This window comes from Meriones unguiculatus, chromosome 18 (assembly GCF_030254825.1).
Source record: "Meriones unguiculatus strain TT.TT164.6M chromosome 18, Bangor_MerUng_6.1, whole genome shotgun sequence".
In the NCBI taxonomy this organism is placed as follows: Eukaryota; Metazoa; Chordata; class Mammalia; order Rodentia; family Muridae; genus Meriones; species Meriones unguiculatus.
This window is the reverse complement of record NC_083365.1, coordinates 39,808,672-39,823,727: the sequence shown is the minus strand read 5'-3', so window position 1 is coordinate 39,823,727 and position 15,056 is coordinate 39,808,672. Positions and strand designations below refer to the sequence as shown.

Genomic DNA, 15,056 nt, shown 5'->3' with positions numbered 1-15,056 from the left:
TAGAAAGACACACATGGTATATACTCACTTATAAGTGGATATTAGACATATAATACAGAATAAACATCCTAAAATCTGTACACCTAAAGAAGCTAAGCAAGGAGGACCCTGGGTAAGATACTCAGTCCTCACTCAGAAAGACAAATGGGACAGACATCAGAAGAGAGAGAAAACAGGAAACAGGCCATGAGCTTACCACAGAGGGCGTCTGAAAGACTGTACCCAGCAGGGTATTAAAGCAGATGCTGAGACTTATGGCCAACCTTTGGGCAGAGTGCAGGGAATCTTATGAAAGAAGGGGGAGATAGAAAGACCTGGAGGGGACAAGAGCTCCACAAGGAGAGCAACAGAACTAAAAAATCTGGGCACAGGAGTCTTTTTTGAGACTGATACTCCAAACAAGGACCATGCATGGAGATAGCCTAGAACCCTTGCACAGATGTAGCCCATGGCAGCTCAGTATCCAAGTGGGTTCCCTGGTAAGGAGAACAAGGACTATCTCTGATGTGAACTCAGTGGCTGGCTCTTTGATCACCTCCCCCTTAGTGGGGAGCAACCTTACCAGGCCACAGAGGAAGACAATGCAACAGTCTTGATGAGATCTGATAATCTAGGGTCAGGTGGAAGGGGAGGAGGACCTCCCCTATCAGTGGACTTGGAGAGGGGCTTGAGAGGAGATAAGAGAGGGAGGGTGGTATTGGGAGGGGATGAAGGAGGGGACTACAGCTGGGATACAAAGTGAATAAACTAATTAATATAAAAAATTTAATTCTTAAAAATAAAATGTTAAAACCAACATCAACTATATCCCACACTCCTGCTCTTTATAAATTTTAAGGCAGCCCATTGGATTAAACCCATGAATGGAATACTGTATGTATAATACTCAGTAACATGAAGGAAAACCTAATCTATGTCAAGCCAGGCATGGTAACCCATGCCTGTAATCCTGGCACTTGGGATGTAGAGGCAGGAAAATTGTGAGTTTGATGCTAGCCTGGGCTAAGTTCTATCTCAAAAACCCAAAATCTTACAGAAGACAGAGCACTGGTCACATTGGCACCTACCATGCCCAAATCCTGATTTTAATGCTGTGGGATACTTTCTTGAATTATCTACACGCACTTCAGAACAGACAAAACATATTCCAACAACATGCATCTGTCTGAATCACTTTGGGGCCTCACACGCAATTGGCAATTAATAGCTCACTCCTTTGAAAATGCTCAACCATTGTCCCTCTTCTTAGAGACTGCTGTTTTCTCTAGAAATAGTCAAATGTCATTCAAGGCCCAATAGTGTGCAGCCCTGAGTACTGCACACTATCACTCTAAGCGAAAAGTGAAACATGGATGTGGGCTTCCACAATGGTTTGAGACAACCTCTCTCATGGGGGCTCTAATGCTTAGTCCTGAACTGTCTTCAAACAAGTACAGGAGTTTTATCAAGAAATAGGCGATCAGTAAAAAGAAAACTTTCACATGCCGTGAAGGAAAATTCTTAATTTCTTGTGGGAAAAGCATCAAATCCCTCACTGTGATTTGACGTGATTCTTTAGTCCCATCACCTCCTTCTCAGAATCCTCTCTGTACCTGAGTCTCCACCATTGTTTAACACCCTTCCCCAGAAAATAAAAATCAAACAAGGTGGATGACAGCTGAGGAGAAACATTTGAACTCGACCTCTGGCCTCCATGTACACGTGTGCATAATGTGTACTTGTTTCCACATGCGCATGATCATGCACACATATATGGACACACATGCGTACACACATGCATGCTCACACACTTCTTTTTTTTTTTAATTCCAAGATCCAAATTAAACATTATGGGACATGCAAAAGAAAAACTCACTTCTAGAGAACTTCTGTCTCACTACCAAAAGAGGCCAAGGACGGGGAAGGAAAGATTCGGAAATCATGTCTGTATGTACTTGAGCAGTTTATGTAGGCAAGGCTGCACATGTGATAGAAACTCTATTCTAACCTGGACCCAAAATATCTCAAATGTTCTATTTTATGTCACCTTTGTTGAAGAATTGCTGTAGCAAAGATAACAAAACATGCAGACTAAGCCATTTGATTACAAAATGCATAGTGATCGCTTAGCAAAGGGGAACCCTGTGTTGCAAAGGATGACCAACTAACTCACTTGAGACAACAAAAATATAAACTTTTTTCATTTTCAATTTTTATAAATCTATTTATTATTGAAAACAGTTTTTTATTTATTACAATTTATTCACTTTGTATCCCAGCTGTAGCCCCCTTCCTTTTCTCCTCCCAACCCCACCCTCCCTCCCTCTTCTCCTCCTATGCCCCTAAATATGAACTTCTTAAAGGCGAAGATGAAAAAAGTTTATAAAGACTGATCAGTCCATTACACTTTGATCACACCGCAGTATAGAAATACACAGATCTTGGCCTCCAAGTGAATTAGGATGTGTGGATGTGTGTGTGTCTGTCTGTCTGTCTGTGTACACACGTTCCTCTGTGCATGTCCGTGTGTATGAAGGTGTACACCTGTGTGTGTGTGTGTGTGTGTGTGTGCTGTGCAAGTGGGGGGGCTACAAGGCAACCACAGGTGTCATTCTTCAGGTGCCCCCCACCTTTTGGTGACAGGGTCTCACAGTGGCCTGGAACAAACCAAATAGATTGGACCAGCCGGCCACCAGAAATTGCCTCATCTCCACCTGCTAGCACTGACATTAAAAGATGGTTCTACCACCCTGGCTTTTTCTGTGGGTTCTGGGAATCAAACTCAGTCCCCCTTCTATGCAAAGCTCTATAACGATCAAACTATCTCCCTAGCCCAAAATGAATTGTTGTTTTTTTTTTTTTTTTTTTTTTTTTCAGTCAGAAATACATTGTTATCATCAGGAGAGAATAAAAAGCATTAAAAGGGGAAGGGGAGTTTCCGTGAGACAAAAGGAAGGGCAACAGGAAAATAAACAATAAGTTCATAAAAAAGATGAGCCTTTTAAACACTGATAACCCTGCTTCATCCCTTCCCTCCCAGACTTGGGCACACTTGTCTGAGAGGGTGAGACATTAATTTGTAGGCAATGTGCCACTGAAGCAAAAAAGGATGGTTAAACTTGCCTCCAGTTCCTTTACATGTACACATATAACTTTCCTCACACCTGCACAGAGTCCCTTGAGATGAATACTTTTCAAGAACATCTTGCTTGTGCCTCGCTTCATCATGGTTTAGTCTGTATCATGTGTTCACCTCAAATTCTTCCATGGTTTCCTTTTGCACACAAGGTATATCCACTGGGTCCCACACGACAAAGCTTCTGCCTGATTCTCCACCTGCCAGTCTTTCTTAAATTCCCAAACACTCTGAATGTGTTTCTACCTCAGAGTCTCCCCAGAGGCTGTCCATTCTAGGCAACTGGCCTAGCCTCACCCCACACCTTCCACCTTCACTTAAATGTTCTTTATTCCTGGGTGCTTTTTTTGATTCCCCACTTTAAGTTCTACTGTCATATTATACTTTATACTTATATATTGTAATTTAGTACTTTTCCTCCTCCACACAAACTAGAGAGTTATACCAAGCACTCATTAGTTCTTATTGTTGATTTGATGTCTAGCTCCTTGTGAACCAAAACTATGATTCTTGAAACTATATCTCAGTACCAAGCATACCCTGCCTGCGTAGAAGAAACAGCTCATAAACACTTAAAATAGAGGCTGATGAGCTGATAAGCAAAAGGAGAAAATCTATCAAAAATTTCACATAGCTGTAAAGCTTTGGAACCACAACAATGATGGCAAGAGACCCCAACTGTGCAATAGTGGAACTCAGGGGAAACTAACAATTGTCTAATTGGACCTAAAGCCCACTCAGTTGTTGGAAACAATTGCCTGACACTGTAAACCTGACTAAAAACCCACATTTGGAGGTATCATTAAGCCTAGAGGAGGATCTACTATTACTATATTACTAAAGTAATATAGTTTGCAAGTGCCTTCTAAATGTCCATCCTTATACCCACAGATTACTGCAGCTCTCACACCTCACAAAAAGCTTTTTTTTTTTTTTGCTACAAAATTAACTCAAAAAAAAAACAGTAGTCCTCCTGTATATGAAAGACAAAAGGCCTGAGAAAGAAATTAGGGAAACTACACCCTTCACAATAGCCACTAATGACATAAAGTACCTTGGGGTGACTCTAACCAAGCAAGTCAAAGACTTGTATGAAAAAAAACTTCAATTCCTTGAAGAAAGAAATTGAAGATATCAGAAGATGGAAAGATCTCCCACGCTCATGGCTTGGTAGGATTAACATAGTGAAAGTGGCCATCCTGCCAAAAGCAATCTACAGATTCAATGCAATTCCCATCAAAATACCAACACAATTCTTCACAGACTTTGAAAGAACAATTCTCAACTTCATATGAAAAAACAAAAAATCCAGAATCTCCAAAACAATCCTGTACAACAATAGATTGTCTGGAAGTATTTCCAGCCCTGATCTCAAGCTTTACTACAGAGAAATAGTAATAAAAACTGCATGGTATTGGCATAGAAATAGACTGTTGGATCAATAGAATCAAATAGAAGATCCAGAAATAAGCTCACACACCTACAGATACTTGATTTTTGACGAAAAAGCCAAAACCATACAATGGAAAAAAGACAGCATCTTCAACAAATGGTACTGGTCTAACTGCATGTTTACACGTAGAAAAATGCAAAAAGATCCATATTTATCACCCTGCACAAAACTCAAGTCCAGGTGGATCAAAGACCTCAACATAAAACCAGACACACTAAATCTGTTAGAAGAAAAAGTGGGAAGAGCCTTGAACTTATTGGCACAAGAGTCAACTTCCCGAACAGAACACCAACAGCACAGACTCTAAGATCAACAATCAATAAACTGAACCTCATGAAACTGAAAAGCTTCTGTAAAGCAAAGGACACTGTCATCAGAACAAAACAACAGCCTACAGAGTGGGAAAGAATCTTCACCAACCCTATATCTGACAGAGGGCTGATATCCAGAATATATAAAGAACTCAAGAAGTTAGAAAGCAACAAATCAAGTAATCCAATTAAAAAATGGGGTACAGAGCTAAACAGAGAATTCTCTATAGAGGAATATCGAATGGCAGAGAAACACTTAAAGAAGTGCTCAACCACCTTAGTCATCAAGGAAATGCAAATCAAAACGACTTTTTGCTGCATTAAAAAACTATCAGTGGTGTCTTCAACTCATCTAACTGCAGGAAATGAGTGACTATGGGGCACATAGTTCTCCCACACACACAAATGGGAGAGCTACAATACAACCCTGAAGCCTAAATCTCAGGAAAAATCTCAGAAAAAGAAATGGAAAAATCGTAACAGCCTGTGAACCAGAACAACTGCTACGTGATAGCTTCTTCTGGGAAGGACAGGGAAGTTACTCCAAAAAACTCTCCATAATACGGCTGCCCACACAAGTTCTGCAAAGACCACAGCAATTAACATGCTAACATGGATGGAAGAAAATTTCAAAGTCTTCTCCCCCTTCTCCCTCACTCATCAGCCATCACCCGGAGATATGCTACAGTCAGTCAATGGCTGCCTTTCGAGAAAGGGAAAGCCACTTCCATTTTGTTCTAAGGTGTTGATGCTGGTGGCAGGGCTGGTGAGGGTGTTTTGTTGTTGCTTCGGGTATGAGAGACTCCCATCCTATATGATCAGCCCAAAACACCTGCAAATAAGGGAAACACTAACTGTAGTCATTATTCTGTGTGTATGTACATGTGCTTGTGTACATCACATGTACACACACAGACAAACACACATATATGCTGTCAGGATGTAGTGTTTGAGAGAAGAAGAAAACTGGGAAAAACTGTTTTCTCTGGGCGCTCTTGTCTCATGTCAAGACTGAATTTTTTTTTTTTTTTTTTTTTTTTGCTTCCTTGGTGCTCTTGTAACCATGTGAACTGTCTTCTAGCCTTATTGGCCATCTTTTAGAATCTATGAAGCATGTTCAAAAGTAAGCTGAATAAAACTAGAAGGCATAAAAAAATATACAAGAAATTATACATTTGAGAGAGGCAGTTGGAAGATACGGGAGAAGTTAAAGAAGAGAGTGGGGTTGAAAATTATGCACATGTGGTGTACTCATCTATGAAATTTCAAATAAAATAAATAGAGGCTGGAGTACTTAGAAATGAGAGCATGAAGGAAATTAACTTCATTGGACCTTACTTTTAAGTAAGGAGATGATTATAGTCTCAAAAGCAGGATTAATATTCAATACTCAAAAAGTCGGGTCCAGAAACATCACCGGGGCCTAACTTGCTCCTAACCATGTTCTGGAATGTTCCCAGTTTCTTGGAGAATGACATGGAAATGATAAATTATTGTAAGGACAACTACATCTTGAGACTTTAAGTACAATATTTTAGGACTAGCACAGCTATGAAGAGAGCCAGACTAAATCCCAGTCCAAAGTAAAAGAAAACATGGAAGTGTCCAGTTAAGTAAGTGGGAGAGTGATGTGCAGATGAGCTAGAGAGAGTAGATTGTAAAGATGTGATTTTGGCTAAGATGTACCTCCCTGACCTCACATGAAAATGGATGTCATAGAAGTACCCAGTTCAAAAGGATAGATTGTGGCAACTCTACAGATGTAAAGTGCTTACCACAAGAAAAGAAGTTTGCTAAATGATCACTATCTGTTTTTTATTTGGTTTTGTGTCTTTGTCTGTTTAGTTGCATTGATTTGGTCTTGTATCACAAGGTCTCAGTAAATCAGCCTTGAATTCATAATTCTTCTGCCCCAGCCTTCCAAAAAGCACTTTCCACCATGCCTGTTTTATTATTTTTATTATCATTATTGCTAACACTGTGCGAAGAGCCTCGGGTCTGGCTGGTTTATGGGCCAACAATCAAAATTTTAACCACAGATTTTGAGTTTATAAGAATTTCAAGAGAGAAGCCTATTGTTCCAGAAGATTCTTAAAAGAATTTTTTTTAAGTTTACTGTTTATATTATCTGGAACCAAATTCTTTCACCCTACATTATGATAAATTATATTCTTTATCACCAATCTAATATCCTTTATTCCAAATACCACTATTTTAGTTCCTTTTCCTATTGCTGTAAAAAACTACCCCCAATGATGCAAATGCAAAAAAAATTATTTCGCCTCACAATTCAAAGGCACCCATCATGGCAAGAAAGCCGAAGCACCAGAACATGAAGCAGCTGGTCCAGAAGCAGAGAGCAATGAATGCCTTTTTCCCTCACTGAAAAGCTCACTCACACTGAAAAGCTCTTCCCATTGGTTAACCCAGTGGAAATACATTCCCACTGGGTTAGAAATACATTCCCAGGTGTGGCCAGAGGCCTGTCTCTCAGCTGATCCTAGCTCTGCAGCTGACAACTGCATTTTTACGTCTTTCAAAGCAGGGTGATAATTTTAAGTATGAGCAGTCAACATTATGGATATGTGACAATAAAAGGCCAATATAAATCACAACACCTGTTATTTTCAGATCTTAAACTTTTATTCCAAATACGTAAACACAAACTTGTGAGTAACAATTACAATGCTAATGAGTAAAATGTTAAAATACAAAAATAAGTATTGGAACTCATTTTCTTCCACTTGAAAACATTTAACATGGAAATACAGGTCCTCAAATCAAATAATACATTGCATCCTGGTGTCTAAACCTCTCCTAGAGGAGAAAAATAGACTCATGCAAGCCATTAAATAAAATGTATCATTATATGTAAAATAATAATAAAGTGAAATACAATACCACAAAACATCTCCCAAAACTAACAAATTCCGAGGTATGCTTACATATGTTCTCAGAGAACAACAACAATAAAAAAAAAAAACCCACAAAGAGAAATGGGTACAAAGTATCAATTTTGACTTAAAACATCTTATCATAGGAAACTAGAACAACTGTCATACAATATCTAAAGGTATGCACATATATAATCAAATACCATTATCAAAACTAGTCTGGCTGGCACACACCTGTCATGCCAGTTACTCAGAGGCTAGGACAGGAAGGTTGCAAGTTCAAAGTTAGCCTAGGCAAACAGTGAGACTGTCCCAAAAAACAAAATGTTTAAAGAAAGCTGAAACTATACCTCAGAAGTAATTTCTTGGGCTAGCATGTGCAAGACCCTGGCTTATTTCTATGATCTGCATGCCTCCTAACTGTAGAATTTGAAATCTGTTTAAAATCATATGAAATCCGTATTTTTAACTCCTAACTGCCGCCCCCAAAAATCTTTGTTTTCATGCATATTTTGTGAAAACAAATTGAGACAAAATTAAATTCCAGTCCACCTGAGAAAGAAAGACATCTTTCCCTGCTGCTCTGGCATCTGTGTGCATGTTCATTAATCCCAAGATACTTCTTAACCTCATACCCACCATTCATCAATTTTCATCAGCTACCATCACTGCTCCCTGCAGTGCACTGCAGAAGGCTGGCAGGAAGACTTGTAGAACCAGGTTTCAAAGCAGAAAAATGCATTGCACTTCTCCAGCCCTGCTCTGTGCTTTGAGAGAAAAAAAAATCCTCCATTCATTTCGGTAAATTTCCCAGGAGTATGTGCCTGCATTTGCAATGGGCATTGTTAAAAATAAAAGTAGAGTATTAGACCAGAGTCTGGGATAATGCAATCTCCACAATGAGAGAAACCAATAGCCAGCCACAGGCAGCACTCTACATAGTGAGATCCTGTGGCCAGGTGTTCTTGAGGTTTATCAGAATGTGATCTGATTAAGAGAGTCAGAGAAGGCTGTGCTATAAATCATGCCCTGAGTCAACTGCTTCTAAAATTGTCCTACAATGCTAGCAAGGGGGATTTAATATTGGACAGTATTTACAGTGCTGCGAGTTGACTAACAGAGTGAATGGGGAAAACATTCTACCAAACAGTCCCAGCATGCTCCAGGGAGCGGGACAATGGTGGGAATTTAGTTGTTTATTAGTGCACAGACATCTGTAAGGAGTAAATAGGATGAAAGGACTGGTGATTTGGAAGACTGTTAGCTTCCAAACTACAAAACAAAGAGGGTTTTATAAATAATGCTTAAGTGTTTATATGTTTCTGACAACTAAATTATGAATGTCTTTGATATGCTCCATACAGAAAGCAAAGAAATCTGCCATATCTTTCAACATAAAACACTCAACTCCATCTCTGAATATGCACCAAATGTGTGCCACTTAGGATAATGTCATTCTTGCACACTTGACAACTAAATTACAAAGCTCTTTGATATACTGTGTACGAAGACTGACAATTACGACCAATAAAATCAAAGGAAGAAAAAAACTAATTAACACTAACATATCATTATGACTCACTAGCATATAAAATCCCATGCCTGCTCTTAAATTGCTGGGGCCTGGCAAATGCTGCATTCCTAAGAACACGAATAGTTTCCAAGTAACTGCAGCCACTAGAGGGTTTATGGGTTCCTTAGAGGTCTGGCTCAATTTTATTCTATTCAAAAGCCCAAGACAAATAGATGACTTTAAATTCTATCCTGAAAGATGTAACTCTCACAATTATAAACTGTAGCAGTTAGTTGTAGATGCTAATTTAATTCTGATGCTACTGTATAAACGACATAAACATAGCATGAAGAACACAGAACTAAGGACAAAAGGCTTATGTTCAAATTCAAAATCAGGTATTAATTACTTCTGTAACTTCAGGAAAATTATGTAAACTCTATCCAATGCCCCCACCCCACAAAGCTGTGGTGAGAAAAACAAGTGTGTGAAAACAAAAGGAATAAAATATAAATAAACACTGTTCATTCCTCTACTCTGAGTAGACTCCATCTAAACTTAACAAATAGAAAAAGTTTAGCACCGACCTGCTACAAAATCTGGACACACTGAAACTCAGCTGATCATAATGGAAATAACACATGGCAGAATGAGAGGCCTCTATAAAGCCTAGATTTATTCAAATTGACCCATGCTTCATATAGAAAGAATCTGACTGACATTTTCAGCAAGACATTAAATTTGTTTGCAGGCAGTCAGGAAATATGGGTTTTAAAAATCTGTGACCTTGAGATTATATGGAAAGCATTGAGAATATAAATTACTCTTAATTAAAAGGTAAAAATAAATAAGCAGAGCTGGCTACAGATAGCTAAGCAAACATAAGCTTATCAGATTTAATAGGTAGCTTTAGCTAACAGGTGCATTCTCTCATTCCACTATTGAAAAATTTATGACACTCAATGACCTCCTAGACACTGAAGGTGACATTAACAATGCCATTTAAACCTCAAAAAAAGCTGATTTTCTGAAACCTGTCTTGATGTAATTTATTTCTGCATAAATGTACCACACAGGAAAATTCAGTGAGAGCCCTTGGTAAAGGTCATCATGTCCTACAAATGTACGGTGTTGTTAGAGAAATTCTAAAAGGCTCCTTTGGATCTTGTAGAATAAGTCAACATATGTGAAATTTACAAGACAGACCTACAAAATACGAAATGAGAAAAACAGCATTGTATCTCACTACAAAATATAATAAGTTGAGGTGAAAAAAAAAAAGACATGCCCAAGAAAAATTCCTTTCCTAGCATGCTTGGCTGTTCTTTGACAGCCCTGGCTTTGATTTTCAAGGCACACGCACATCTCCATGCATCCCTGGTCCCCTGCAGTTACCACTGTTCTGAGTTATTGAGCTTTCAAAAAACCGATTTCTCCTGTTGCTCTTCTGGACTCACGAAAGAGCTCAGACAATCAGTTCATCGATTATCCATCCCTGACCAGGTGACAGTACCTCTGGCCTCTCACTCCAACCTCCCCCACCTTGGGTGGTAAGACCAGACCCCCACACACAACTATGTGGCAGGTACTAGAAGGCCTCAGTGCAACCCAAAGGAAAACACATTTGCAAACGCCAGCTTCTATGTGCTGGTCCTATTTAGAACTCCATTGAATCTTGGATTTCCAGAGAGTCTTCAATGCCCAGTGGGTCCCCTAATACCTCCTTTGAGTTTGTGGTAAACCCAGAGCTTTTTAATGCATTGTGAGCATTCATAAACTTCTGGAGGTATTTTGAAGTGTATAGCCAGTGGTGTTTAAGGACATCTTCCATCTCATAGCACTTGGACTGCCTGGCATTCATTTTCCGGAAGCGTCTAAACAATTTATTACCAGATTCATTTCCCTCACTTGCCCATGCCCCGATAGAGCCATCCCTCTCAATAATTTCAGGGACATGTGCCAGGGTTTTGTGAAAATAATTAGTGATTTTGCCCTCGTATCTATATTTAAACTTGGTAGAAAGAAGCTCAGCAAAACGCTGTGAGTTGAAACTATACTGGCAGAGGGACTCCGGGCACTCTTTAGCAGGGCATGACGAACGCCACACGGGTTTCATCTTCAGGTAAAGGTCCATCAGCTCCCTGAGAGCTTCATGCCTCTCCTCAGAAGGAATCAACTCACAGACTGCGTCTACAGTCTCTTGGGTCATAAGCCGCCGGGCAAAGTTGCCATTCATCCTCATGATTGGTTTTAGGTTCATCCTTTTCCGGAGATGTTTGTCCAGTGTGGCCTGCCATCTCTTTCTTTCCACTTTAGAGGCGTTGGGGTTTTTGTACACTTCCCCTATCTCCAGCTGGAAAATCTTGTAGAATTCAGCCGCGTTGCCAATGTCACAGTGAAGCGCATCGATGGAAGGGACCGTCTCGATGAAAGGTTTAGCGGAAACACCTTTCACCCGGTCCCGGAGTTCCTCCACCGACTCGTGATACGGGTTGGACCTCCAGACCTCATAGCGTTCCAGGTTCTCAGCGTGGCTTCTGGTTATGGAGTGGAAGACAAGGTTTTGAGAGGCTTCCAGGCGGGTGGCGTCACAAAGGGTACAGATGTAGACCGAGCCAGAAGCCTCCAAGCCTTCTACTTCCCGGACAAGCTTCTCATCATATCCAGTGCCCCTGAAGATGAACTTGAAAGTCCTGAGGATGCCTCCCATCTCCAGCATTAATTCACTGCTCTTCATGGCTTCCCTTTCAGCAATGAGAGGGCTTAGGATAGCGGTCAGGGTCTCGTGGTCAGACTCATCCGCCAGCATAAGACACAACGGCTTGCAACACAGTTCAGAATTGGGCTTGGATTCCTCGAAGACCTTCACATTCTGCGAGCCATGCTCTATCGTAATTCTCATGACTGTGAATGAGAAACGAACCGCCTTTTCCGGAACTGCGGGGCCACTCCCATGCTTCTCGCTCACATCCCCCATTCCATCACAAGACTCTTTTACCACTACTGTGAAGGGACCGTTCAGGTAGTCATCAAGATCTTGGGATCTCATGCCTTCCAAGATGTCTTCTTCCATGTCCATCAAAGCCGAGACCAAAGCAGAGTCATAGCGGAACCTCTTTGCAATCGTGTCCACTGGGTATTCATCCACGGAGGAAGCCAGCCCAGACAGCCCATCGATGATGCCAACGTCAGTTCTGGAGGACACGTTCTTCAGAGGGGGCTGCCACTCAAAGGGGTGGTAGCCCGGCAGAAGGACTTTCTCGGCATTCCGAAGAGCATGCAAAGGCTGAAAAATCTGCCTCCCCGTGATGGCTTTCACAGTCCTGTACATCTTATGGTATTGGCTGCAGCTGAGGAAGGTGTTGACACGGATGGCCAAGCACACAGCTGGCTGCAGACCGGAGCCCTTGCCCTGCATCATGGCCTCTAGCTCATCGGCTTGTCTGTGCTCATTTCTCGCCCTCAGTGCCAGCAGGAACAACGTCAGGCACACAGCCTTCACGTCTCCGCCTTCTTCTTTGTCGGCAAACTCTTTGACTTGAATCTTGAGCTCTCTCAGCCGGTGTTTCTGGGCCCTTCGTGTCAGTGACAGGAGATGCTGACGAGGCCGGCCCCCTTTATTAATATGCACCAAAGTCTCTTTAGACTCTTTGTGGCTGGAGACATGGTGGTTGTATTTTTCCAGACTCACTTGCTCGTTGCACTCTTGTGCAGGACACTTCACCATCAGAGAATTCAGGATGCTCAGAAAGGACTTCACTGGAGCCTCCAGGTCAGTAGGGAAGCATGGATAACGGCAAGAGGGACAATAGCTGCCCATGACTTTGAGGCATCGTAGAATGCAGATCCTGCAAAACAGGTGCTTACAGCTGGTCTCCACAGGGTCGGCCAGAATGTGTTCGCAGATCTGGCAGGAGATGGACTTCACAAAGTGTGCTGGGAAGTCCACTGCAAGAAGCTTGGTGCTGAGGTGAATCTTACTGCAGTTGGAGATCTTCTTCATGACTTCCTTGCTGTTGACCCTAGCCTGAGCTCTCTTGCGATGTTCTCGTCTCGAGTGACTGAGCACAGTTTTTAATTTCTTGCTGAGATGCACATTGGGCTGTTGCCTCTTCCTCTTGAGTCCCTGACGGGCAGTGAGGCAGATGTCACAGGATGGTGTGTGGGGGTGCCACTCTATAGTCGTGATCCTTGGAAAGTAGGCCTGGCAGTGGGCACTGCTGAACTTTCTGTACATAACGATCCAACAGTTGTGGCAGAATTCAGTGGGGTGGATAGAGTCGACATCCCCCTTCACATCAATCTGGAATGCCCTGGCAATGAGGTCTGGCCAGGAAGTGACTCTTCTTTCCTTCTTTCGGAAAAGGCTTTGGGTTTTAGCATCCACGGGCCCGTGGACTGGGTATCTCCGGTTGTGCCCATCACTCTTGAAAGGATTCCCACAGATGCGGCACAAGTGTCTAAGCCTGGCTTGGTGAATTGCTTTGTCGCTTGACTTCCCATCAGCATGGAATTTCTTTGAAAATTTAGGATGGAGTTTCAATGGTCGTTGAGTCAGAGCTGAATTCTGACCACCAGGCTTATCTGGAACCACTGGAGACTGCTCTAGATGAGGCTTTCCCTCTGAAGAATCCTTCTCCTTTTTTGCTTCTTCGGGTGCCTTTTCAAAGGATCTCACCCTGAACAGCTTAAATTTCCACTCAGAAAATTTGATGTGTGGGTGCTGAATATCATCCGGGCCAGAACTGAGTCTCAGGGTTGGTGGCAAGGAGACAGCCATGTTGGCTAAGCTACCTGGAAACAATAGGGAAAAAAAAGTCAAGCTAAAAAGTATATCAATAGCTTATTCTGTATCTTGGAAATAATTGAGATTAACACACTCAAGCTTTCATTCATTAATTCTTTCCAAAAGATATTTATTAAAGCTCCTATTTTAATATGCTGTGTTGGGTACTGATAGCATAGCCAAGAATATTCAATCCTTTTCCTAACAGTATTTGGGGCCACTTATACTACAAATAGGCATGATTTTAAATACTATGCATATGTAAAATTTAATTCCCTTTCCACAAAAATTTTAACATCTTTGAAGACAGAGTCTTAGAGTGATTTATTGATTTCATCTCCCGATGTCCCTGATACCTATTAGGTGATCAATAGTTGTGAGTAAATGCAATGATAAACTGGATACTAAACCAGAGAGAAGTAATATTTTCCACATTGTATTAGCCTCATTACACTAACTGGACAATATATTTCTAGGTTTTTTAAAGCATTCTTCCAGGAGATTTGTTGTTTATTTCTTCCAAACGGGTCATAAAGAGATGATAAAGCTACAAACCCAAAGAAACTAATTACTCACTACTTGAAAGGATGAAGTGAATTTAGAGCATTATGGATGCAAACTAATAATAAGTATCATGGATAGTAATTATGCTTACAATTTTAATTAGCAAATGCTGCTGTAAATTAGAAGGCTGAGTGTACATTAGAAACAAAGCCACGGAGCTCTTTAAACCTGCAACAAGCCGTAGCATGAGCATGCTAAGAAGCTGAAGGACTTTTAAGATGCAAACTTCAGGTAGCTGCAGACAAAATTCACACAGATCATCCTGAAAGTCACTGCCGAAGAAAGGCCACCCAGCACAACAGTTTATAATCAGAAGAGATACGAGGAACAACTTTCTTCTGGTTAAAAATATTATGGATGAGGGAGATGATGTAGAAATACTTGTTTTTAATTACAAACAAGCATGATGGTGCATATCTG

The 15,056-nt window shown here is 41.1% G+C and overlaps 1 protein-coding gene across 1 annotated transcript; it reads right to left on the bottom strand.

Annotated features, from left to right (window-relative positions):
* Positions 1-10,388: 10,388 nt before the first annotated feature.
* Positions 10,389-14,066, bottom strand: Rag1 (recombination activating 1). The gene has a single exon (XM_021651897.2). The coding sequence runs from the start codon at positions 14,064-14,066 to the stop codon at positions 10,944-10,946; it is 3,123 nt and encodes a 1,040-aa protein (XP_021507572.1). The 3' UTR covers positions 10,389-10,943.
* Between the last annotated feature and the right edge of the window lie 990 nt (positions 14,067-15,056).

Coding starts and splice junctions, on each gene's coding strand:
- Rag1 (XM_021651897.2), bottom strand. CDS start 14,066: ATGGCTGTCTCCTTGCCACCAACCCTGAGACTCAGTTCTGGCCCGGAT.